Source organism: Monodelphis domestica, chromosome 3 (genome assembly GCF_027887165.1).
Source record: "Monodelphis domestica isolate mMonDom1 chromosome 3, mMonDom1.pri, whole genome shotgun sequence".
Classification (NCBI taxonomy): Eukaryota; Metazoa; Chordata; class Mammalia; order Didelphimorphia; family Didelphidae; genus Monodelphis; species Monodelphis domestica.
Genome location: NC_077229.1, coordinates 126,456,508 through 126,467,435, shown reverse-complemented (window position 1 = coordinate 126,467,435; position 10,928 = coordinate 126,456,508). Strand labels below are relative to the sequence as shown.

The 10,928-nt window shown below is 42.4% G+C and overlaps 2 protein-coding genes across 2 annotated transcripts; both read left to right on the top strand.

Moving 5' to 3' along the window:
- Nucleotides 1–889: 889 nt before the first annotated feature.
- LOC107652049 (E3 ubiquitin-protein ligase RBBP6-like) lies at nucleotides 890–2,478 on the top strand. Its single transcript, XM_056821025.1, is given in 3 exon segments — nucleotides 890–1,374; nucleotides 1,474–2,159; nucleotides 2,162–2,478. Coding segments are annotated over 3 exon segments (1,488 nt in total).
- A 3,932-nt stretch (nucleotides 2,479–6,410) lies between these two features.
- On the top strand, nucleotides 6,411–10,928 carry LOC130457979 (E3 ubiquitin-protein ligase RBBP6-like). The gene has a single exon (XM_056820860.1). It carries the CDS (start codon nucleotides 6,493–6,495, stop codon nucleotides 9,121–9,123), a length of 2,631 nt encoding a protein of 876 aa, XP_056676838.1. The 5' UTR covers nucleotides 6,411–6,492; the 3' UTR covers nucleotides 9,124–10,928.

Sequence of the window (10,928 nt, the reverse complement as noted above, 5' to 3'; positions counted from 1 at the left end):
GGAAAACTAAGGGGGTAGGGGAATGGAGTAAAAAAAGGGAGGGAAGGAGAGGGGGGGGAGGAAACTTAACAGACTCTAAAAAACAAGAAGAGAACAGAAAGAGAGGGGCAAGAAAGGGAAGCATATTAAGGGAGGAGAATAGGGGTATTGATTAAAAGTAAACCACTATTTAAAAAGATATAGAAAAAGAAGATAGGACAGAATTAGGGGAGGATATCAAAATGCTAGGGAATTGACAAGGGACAATCATAACTTTGAACAGGAATGGGATGAACTCACCCATAAAACATAGACAAATAGGAGAGTGGATTATAATAAAGAGTCCTACCATATGTTGTCTACAAGAAACACACCTGAAGCGAATAGATACTCATAAGTTCAGAATTAAAGGTTGGAGAAAGACCTATTGGGTCTCAATTGACAGAAAAAAAAGGCAGGAGTTGCAATCGTGATATCAGACAAAGCCAAAGAAAAAATAGACCTTATTAAAAGGGATAGAGAAGGTAAAAACATCCTGATAAAAGGGGGTATAGATAATGATGAAATATCACTAATCAACATTTATGCACAAAATCATTTAGCACCAAAATTTCTAATGGAGAAACAAGGAGAATTGAAGGAAGAAATAGATAGAAAACTATAGTACTGGGAGAACTGAAACTACCACTATCAAATTTACATAAATCAAATCAAAAAATAATAAAGAACCAGGTAAAAGAGGTGAATGAAATCTTGAAAAATTAGAGTTAATAGATATATGGAGAATAATAAATAGGTACAAAAAGGAATAATACCTTCTTTTCAGTAGCACATGGTATATTCACAAAGATTAACCATACACAAGATCAAAAAAACATAGCAAACAAATGCAGAAAAGCAGAAATAATGAATGAAACATTTGCTTCAAAAGCAAATAAGCCCACCCCCAACTCCAAGGCCACCGATTCAGCGGAACCTACTGCCACTGACCAGACCTCCAATTTCAAGAGAGCAGGACCCTTTGAAGATCCCAGTGACATCTGCATCTACTCATGCTGCTACTGCTTCTGGATCATCATCCATGAGTCCTAATAAATCCTCTGCTGCACCTATAAAGAAACCTTCTACTCCGGCACCAGTTGCCGATGGAACTGCCACAGTGTCCATATCTGTCCAAGCAGAAAAACCAGATGGGCCTTCCCGTGATCCTGATGACAAACTGAGACCTGCTGCAGCTTTGGTATCAGATCATCCTCAAGCTTCTTCATCAACAGCAATTAGTGCACTAAGGGAAGAAAAGGGCTCTCGGGGACCTCTGCTTGGAACGCCTTCTTGGATCAGGCAGTCCCTTTTGCATGGACAGTTGATGCCTACAACGGGTCCAGCAAGAATAAATGCTGCTCTTGTTGCTCCTGCTCCTGCTGCTGCTGCTGCTGCTGCTGCTCCTGCTGCTGCTGCTGCTGCTCCTGCTGCTGCTGCTGCTCCTGCTCCTGCTGCTGCTGCTGCTGCTGCTGGTAGACCTGTTTGGGAACCAAGCATCAATGGAGGGCAACACCTTGGTGAACATTCCCAGAGGACTCATGGCCCATCACTACCAGGAACACCTGTCCCACCGCCTCCTTTGTATCCACCACCGCCCCACACACTTCCTCTCCCTCCAGGTGTTCCACCACCTCAGTTCCCTCCTCAATTTCCACCCGGGCCACCACCACCTGCTGGCTACAGAGTCCCTCCTCCAGGTTTCCCTCCAGCCCCTACAACTTTATCAGCACCTTGGGTATCCAAAGCAGTACAAACCGCTCCTCCGAATACCATCCGGACAATACAAGCTCTCCCCTTATCCAGGGAAGAGTTCTACAGAGTGCAAAGAAGACTAAGAGAGGAGGAGAAGAGAAAGTCCAAACGAGATTTTGCTAAGAAATTCACGGACTACGAAAAGATTCCAAAGGAGCGTCGACGCGCCTTTTCAAGATCTAAATCGCCACATAGTGGCTCCTCTCGCTCAAGAAGTTCATATACCTATTCTAAATCGAGATGTGGTTCCTCACGTTGCCCTTCCCATTCTCGATCCTTTAGTCCTTCACACTGTCCATACCCCAGAAGAGGCAGAGGCAAAAGTCGAGATCGGCGTTCAAGATCCAGGTCTCATGGTTATCACCGCGCCAGATCGAGGTCGCCGCCGCGAAACGATATCATTCACGACCAAGATCCCCTCCAGTGTTTAGGGGGCAGTCTCCTAACAAACGGAATATATCTCAAGGACAAACAGGTCACCGCAGTCCCAACAGAGGTGGCAATTACCCGGAAAAGCTTTCAGCGAGACATGGTCACACCATGAAGGACATTGCCATGTCAAAAGAGAAGGACCGTGAAAATCCACCAGGAGATGGAAAGGGAAGCAAACAGGACAAACACGGGAAGAGGAGACAGGGGGAGGAAAATGAAGGCTTTCCTAACACAGAGTTGCTACAGCGCTCTAAAAAACGAAGGAAGTGTTAATTCCCTTCTCACAATCTGAAGTCTTCACCTGTGAAATGAGCTGGAAAAGGCCAAAGCAAATCATGCACTACCTTTGCCAAGAAAACCCCAAATGCAGTCAAAAGAGCTGGGCATAACTGAAATAACCAAACAACAACAATTCTACACCGTGACTCACTTCAGCAATTGTAAAGAAGAGAAAGGTCCTTTCTATTGAACAGAAGATACTCCATTAAGAAATATAAATGTAACCATTTGCACTTTAGGCATCAAAGGACGTGAGGATTTGTTGCTAGCCATCGATTGTCACGAACAAGCAGGACCAGTAGCAGGGCACTAACAAGTTTAGCATTCGGTGTCGGAGCAAAATCTATTGGGCCTCAACTGAGAGAAAGGAGGTAGGAGTTGCAATCATGAAATCTGAGAAAGCCAAAGTAAAAATGGATATGATTAAAAGGGATAGTGAAGGTAACTACATCCTGATAAAAGGCAGTGTCGACAATGAGGAAATATCAGTAATCAACATGTATGCACCAAATGGTAGAGCATCCACATTTCTAAAGAAGAAACTAGTGGAGTTAAAGGAGGAAATAGATAAGTAAGCTATACTAGTGGGAGATCTGAATTTACCACTATCAGATCTAGATAAATCAAATTGAAAAAAAAACTAAATGAGAAAGAGGTGAGAGACCTGAATGAAATCTTAGAAAAATGAGAGTCAATAGGTAAACGGAGAGAAATATATAGGGACAAAAAGGAAGACCCCTTCTTTTCAGCAGCACATGGTACATTCACAAAGATTGACCACGTACTAGGGCATAAAAACATGGCAAAACAGTTCAGAAAAGCAGAAATAATAACTGCAACCTTTTGAGATCATAATGCAATAAAAAGAATAATCAGTAATGGTACATGGAGAGCCAATTCAAAAACCAATTGGAAATTAAATACTATGATTCTCCAAAATCTGTTAGTTAAAAAACAAATCATAGAAACAGCTAGCTACTAATTTCATTGAAGAAAATGACAATGATGAGACATCCTTTCAAAGTCTGTGGGATGCAGCCAAAGCAGAACTCGGGGGGAAATTTATATCCTAGAATTCATATATTAACAAATTAGGGAGGGTAGAGGTCAATGAATTGGACATGCAAATCAAAAAACTGGAGAGCAAAAAATTGAAAACTCTCAGATGAAAACTAAATTAGAGATCCTAAAAACTAAGGGAGAAATTAATAAAATCAAAAATGAAAGAAAGATTGAATTAATAAATAGGAATAGAAGGTGGTATTGTGGGGAAACAAACCCAACAAAAGAGACAAAGCACTGGTCAATCGAATAAAAAGATAAACAAGAAAGGAATGAGGAAAACCAAATTCCCAGTACCATAGATGAAAAGGGAGACCTCACCTGTAATGGAGTAGAAATTGAGGCATTCATAAAAACGAATTTTGCCCAATTATATGGCAACAAATATGGCAATGTGGGTGATATCGATGAATATTTACAAAAATATAGATTGCCTAGATTAACAGAAGAAGAAATGAAATCCAGAAATAATCCCGTATCAGAAAACAAAATTGAACAAGCCATCAAAGAACTCACTAAGAAAAAATCCCCAGGGCCTGATGGATTCACAAGTGAATCCTATCAAACATTCAAAAACAACTAATCCCAATATTATACAAATTCCTTGACAGAATAAGCAAAGAAGGAATTCTCCCAGATTCCTCTCATGACACAAATATGGTACAGATTCCAAAGCCAGACAGCTTAAAAGTAGACAAAGGAAACTATAGACCAATCTCCTTCATGAACATAGATGCAAAAAAAAAAAAAAATCTTCCAAAGAATACTAGCAATAGACATGATCGCCAGGATTATTCATTACAATCAGGTGGAATTGATACCGGGAAGGCAAGGATGGTCCAATATCAGGAAAACCATCCACATCGTTGGCCAAATCGACAAGCAACCAACACAAATCACATGCTTATCTCAGTATTTGCAGAAACAGCCTTTGACAAAAAACAACACTCATTCGCACTGAAAGCACTACAAAGTCTAGGAAAAAAGGGCCTTTCCTAAAAATAATAAATAGTATATATCTAAAACCATCAGCAAACATCATCTGCAATGGGGATGAATTAGAAGCCTTCCCAATAAGATCAGGAGTGAAGCAAGGATGCCCATTATCACCTCTATTGTTGAACATTGTACTAGAGACACTAGCTGTAGCAATTAGAGAAGAAAAAGAAATTGAAGGCATTAAAATTGGCAACGAGGAGACCAAGCTATCACGCTTTGCAGGTGTTATGATGGTCTACTTAAAGAACCCGAGAGAATCAACTAAAAAGCTAGTGGAAATAATCAACAACTTTAGCAAAGTTGCAGGATACAAAATGAACCCACATAAGTCATCAGCATTTCGATATATCTCCCACACATCTCAGCATGAGTGAGAGAAATTCCATTTAAAATCAGCCTAGACGATATAGAACGATTAGGCATCTATCGGCCAAGACAAACACAGGAACTATATGAACACAGAAATACAGAACACTTCCCACACAATTAAAAGTAGATCTAGACTACTGGGAAAAAGCAAAACAAAACAAAACATTAACTGCTCATGGGTAGGACAAGCTAACATAATGAAAATGGCCTTCCTATCCAAACTTATTTACTTGTTTGGTGCCATACCCATTGAACTACCCAAAAATCCTTTTGACTGAATTAGAAAAAAACAACAACAACAACAAAACAGAAACAGAAACGGAACAAAGTTTGTTTGGAAGAAGTAAATACCAAGGATATCTGTGGAAGTAATGAAAGAAAACATGCAAAGGAAGGGGGCCTTGCACTACCAGATCTCAAACTATACTATAAAGCAGCGGTCATCTATACAGTATGGTACTGGCTAAGAGACAGAAAGGAGGATCAGTGGAATAGACTTGGGGTTAGTGACCAGAGTACCACAGTCTATGATAAACCCAAATATCCCAGCTTTTGGGACAAAAATCCACTATTTGATTAAAAAAAAAAATCTGCTGGGAACATTGGAAGACAGCATGGGAGACACAGGGGTTGGATCAACAGCTCACACCCTATACCAAGATCAGCTCAGAATGGGCGAATGGGCTGAATATAAGGAAGGAAATTAGAAGTGAATTAGGTGAGCACAGAATAGTATGAATGTCAGATCTTTGGGAAAGGAAAGATGCTATTGGGTTTTCAAGTTTCTGTGTGGTCACATTAAAAACAACAACAACAAGGGAGTGTTAATCTCCTTTTGAAAATCCCCTCTGTGATCCTTTTGGGAGAGGAGGGTTTCAGAGGATTGACATGCCTAGTCAGAAACTTGAAGACCCTTTATTTAGCATGGATTGCAAGGAAGTTCACACCCCCAGAGAAAGGAAGTTCCCAGCCTGAGAGATAGTAAGTTCACACCCTGAGAGGGAGAAAGTTCACACTGTCAGAGTTAGGAAGTTCACACTCCCAGAGACATGGGAGAACTGGTAGGTGGAGAAAGGGGTTCATTATAAAGCCAGAGCAGAGGGCTGGAATTGAGCTTTTGGTTGGTGACTCTGGTTGAAGCAAGAGTCTTGTGCTGGTGGCCCTTGCTGAAGGGACTCTCAGCCTCCGAAGAGGATTCCTGAGTTGGTGGCTAGGGCTGAAGGAGACGCTTATTCTGGGGACTCTTGTGCTCTTCTGACTGGAGATTGGAACTTTGTTGGAGGTGAACTGGATTTCTTCAGAGAAGCCCTTAGGGCATTTAGCTCAACTGCTCCCTACCTCCAAAATCCCTTTTCCGGTACCCTCCTGCTCCCATCCACCCTTGAGGTGATTTGAGTATTGGAGTGAGGGTCCTTGGTTCAGAACCCCATTTTTGGGGGGTGGGGGCCTGAATAAGGCCCCAGGTTCCCTCAGATTCTGAGTGTTGTGTGTGTGTGTACACATCTCTTCAGTTTACAAAGAGCCAGATACTTCAGAGTGTCCCGTCTCAGCCCTGAGCCTCAGGAAACTTTTGGCACCATGTCCGGTGTGCATTATAAATTTTCCTCCCAACTCAACTATGGGACCGTTATCTTTGAAGGACCCCACATCTCCGTGTGTGATTTGAAGAAGCAAATCATGAAGAAAGAGAAACTCAAGGCTCCTAACTGCGAGCTACACATCAGCAATGCAGACACAAAAGAAGAGTACACGGATGACAATGCCCCGATTCACAGGAATTTCTCCGTTATCGTAAGAAGAGTTCCTGCTGGAGGTATTGTAGCTACGAGCAGGACACATGTTTTAGATCTAACTAAACGAGTGAGTAGAACCTCAAAAGCAAACCTATCTCATGACCTGAGAAGACAGTTTGATATGCCTAGTGGCGTTCCACGGGAGGCGAAAAAGGAAACTCAAAGGAAGACTGACTCTTCTGCATCCGCTTCTGTGGCCCAGTTGATCAAGTTTGCAAATCTGACTGAAGCCGATGCTTCTGAAGAAGACAAAGTTCAAGCGATGATGATCCAGTCCGTCCACGAATACGATCCGATCCATTACACGAAGACACCTCCGGGGCCACCTCCACCATCTTATACCTGTTTCCGGTGTGGGAAACCTGGCCATTACATAAAGAATTGCCCAACCAAAGGGGATAAAGACTTTGATCCGGTTCCCAGAATGAAAAAGAGCACTGGAATTCCTAGAAGTTTTATGATGGAGGTGAAAGATCCGAACATGAAAGGTGCCATGCTTACCGATACTGGAAAATATGTCATCCCAACCATAGATGCAGAGGCATATGCCAGGGGGAAGAAAGAAAAACCACCTTTCCTACCAGCGGAAGAGTCGTCTTCCTCAGAAGTGGAGGACCCTATCCCAGATGAATTGCTATGTCTAATCTGCAAAGCCATAATGACTGATGCCGCTGTCATACCTTGCTGTGGAAACAGTTATTGTGACGAATGTATAAGAACAGCTTTGCTAGAATCGGATGGCCATACATGCCCAACTTGTCATCAGAATGATGTGTCTCCTGATGCTTTAGTTGCCAACAAATGTTTGCGCCGGGCTATTGAGAACTTCCAAAACAAAACCGGTTATACCAAAGGGCTTCAAAAGCAAATATGCCCACCCCCACCTCCAAGGCCACCGATTCAGCGGAACCTACTGCCACTGACCAGACCTCCACTTTCAAGACAGCAGGACCCTTTGAAGATCCCAGTGACATCTGCATCTACTCATGCTGCTACTGCTTCTGGATCATCATCCATGAGTCCTAATAAATCCTCTGCTGCACCTATAAAGAAACCTTCTACTCCGGCACCAGTTGCCGATGGAACTGCCACAGTGTCCATATCTGTCCAAGCAGAAAAACCAGATGGGCCTTCCCGTGATCCTGATGACAAACTGAGACCTGCTGCAGCTTTGGTATCAGATCATCCTCAAGCTTCTTCATCAACAGCAATTAGTGCACTAAGGGAAGAAAAGGGCTCTCGGGGACCTCTGCTTGGAACGCCTTCTGGGATCGGGCAGTCCCTTTTGCATGGACAGTTGATGCCTACAACGGGTCCAGCAAGAATAAATGCTGCTCTTGTTGCTCCTGCTCCTGCTGCTGCTGCTGCTGCTGCTGCTCCTGCTGCTGCTGCTGCTGCTCCTGCTCCTGCTGCTGCTGCTGCTGCTGCTGGTAGACCTGTTTGGGAACCAAGCATCAATGGAGGGCAACACCTTGGTGAACATTCCCAGAGGACTCATGGCCCATCACTACCAGGAACACCTGTCCCACCGCCTCCTTTGTATCCACCACCGCCCCACACACTTCCTCTCCCTCCAGGTGTTCCACCACCTCAGTTCCCTCCTCAATTTCCACCCGGGCCACCACCACCTGCTGGCTACAGAGTCCCTCCTCCAGGTTTCCCTCCAGCCCCTACAACTTTATCAGCACCTTGGGTATCCACAGCAGTACAAACCGCTCCTCCGAATACCATCCGGACAATACAAGCTCTCCCCTTATCCAGGGAAGAGTTCTACAGAGTGCAAAGAAGACTAAGAGAGGAGGAGAAGAGAAAGTCCAAACGAGATTTTGCTAAGAAATTCACGGACTACGAAAAGATTCCAAAGGAGCGTCGACGCGCCTTTTCAAGATCTAAATCGCCACATAGTGGCTCCTCTCGCTCAAGAAGTTCATATACCTATTCTAAATCGAGATGTGGTTCCTCACGTTGCCCTTCCCATTCTCGATCCTTTAGTCCTTCACACTGTCCATACCCCAGAAGAGGCAGAGGCAAAAGTCGAGATCGGCGTTCAAGATCCAGGTCTCATGGTTATCACCGCGCCAGATCGAGGTCGCCCCCACGTAGGCGATATCATTCACGACCAAGATCCCCTCCAGTGTTTAGGGGGCAGTCTCCTAACAAACGGAATATACCTCAAGGACAAACAGGTCACCGCAGTCCCAACAGAGGTGGCAATTACCCGGAAAAGCTCTCAGCGAGACATGGTCACACCATGAAGGACATTGCCACGTCAAAAGAGAAGGACCGTGAAAATCCACCAGGAGATGGAAAGGGAAGCAAACAGGACAAACACGGGAAGAGGAGACAGGGGGAGGAAAATGAAGGCTTTCCTAACACAGAGTTGCTACAGCGCTCTAAAAAACGAAGGAAGTGTTAATTCCCTTCTCACAATCTGAAGTCTTCACCTGTGAAATGAGCTGGAAAAGGCCAAAGCAAATCATGCACTACCTTTGCCAAGAAAACCCCAAATGCAGTCAAAAGAGCTGGGCACAACTGAAATAACCAAACAACAACAATTCTACACCGTGACTCACTTCAGCAATTGTAAAGAAGAGAAGGGTCCTTTCTATTGAACAGAAGATACTCCATTAAGAAATATAAATGTAACCATTTGCACTTTAGGCATCAAAGGACGTGAGGGTTTGTTGCTAGCCATCGATTATCACGAACAAGCAGGACCAGTAGCAGGGCACTAACAAGTTTAGCATTCGGTGTCGGAGCAAAATCTATTGGGCCTCAACTGAGAGAAAGGAGGTAGGAGTTGCAATCATGAAATCTGAGAAAGCCAAAGTAAAAACGGATATGATTAAAAGGGATAGTGAAGGTAACTACATCCTGATAAAAGGCAGTGTCGACAATGAGGAAATATCAGTAATCAACATGTATGCACCAAATGGTAGAGCATCCACATTTCTAAAGAAGAAACTAGTGGAGTTAAAGGAGGAAATAGATAAGTAAGCTATACTAGTGGGAGATCTGAATTTACCACTATCAGATCTAGATAAATCAAATTGAAAAAAAAAAACTAAATGAGAAAGAGGTGAGAGACGTGAATGAAATCTTAGAAAAATGAGAGTCAATAGGTAAACGGAGAGAAATATATAGGGACAAAAAGGAAGACCCCTTCTTTTCAGCAGCACATGGTACATTCACAAAGATTGACCACGTACTAGGGCATAAAAACATGGCAAAACAGTTCAGAAAAGCAGAAATAATAACTGCAACCTTTTGAGATCATAATGCAATAAAAAGAATAATCAGTAATGGTACATGGAGAGCCAATTCAAAAACCAATTGGAAATTAAATACTATGATTCTCCAAAATCTGTTAGTTAAAAAACAAATCATAGAAACAGCTAGCTACTAATTTCATTGAAGAAAATGACAATGATGAGACATCCTTTCAAAGTCTGTGGGATGCAGCCAAAGCAGAACTCGGGGGGAAATTTATATCCTAGAATTCATATATTAACAAATTAGGGAGGGTAGAGGTCAATGAATTGGACATGCAAATCAAAAAACTGGAGAGCAAAAAATTGAAAACTCTCAGATGAAAACTAAATTAGAGATCCTAAAAACTAAGGGAGAAATTAATAAAATCAAAAATGAAAGAAAGATTGAATTAATAAATAGGAATAGAAGGTGGTATTGTGGGGAAACAAACCCAACAAAAGAGACAAAGCACTGGTCAATCGAATAAAAAGATAAACAAGAAAGGAATGAGGAAAACCAAATTCCCAGTACCATAGATGAAAAGGGAGACCTCACCTGTAATGGAGTAGAAATTGAGGCATTCATAAAAACGAATTTTGCCCAATTATATGGCAACAAATATGGCAATGTGGGTGATATCGATGAATATTTACAAAAATATAGATTGCCTAGATTAACAGAAGAAGAAATGAAATCCAGAAATAATCCCGTATCAGAAAACAAAATTGAACAAGCCATCAAAGAACTCACTAAGAAAAAATCCCCAGGGCCTGATGGATTCACAAGTGAATCCTATCAAACATTCAAAAACAACTAATCCCAATATTATACAAAGTCCTTGACAGAATAAGCAAAGAAGGAATTCTCCCAGATTCCTCTCATGACACAAATATGGTACAGATTCCAAAGCCAGACAGCTTAAAAGTAGAGAAAGGAAACTATAGACCAATCTCCTTCATGAACATAGAT

Bases quoted from the DNA above. Each gene is read 5' to 3' on its own strand.
- LOC130457979 (XM_056820860.1), top strand. From the start codon at position 6,493: ATGTCCGGTGTGCATTATAAATTTTCCTCCCAACTCAACTATGGGACC.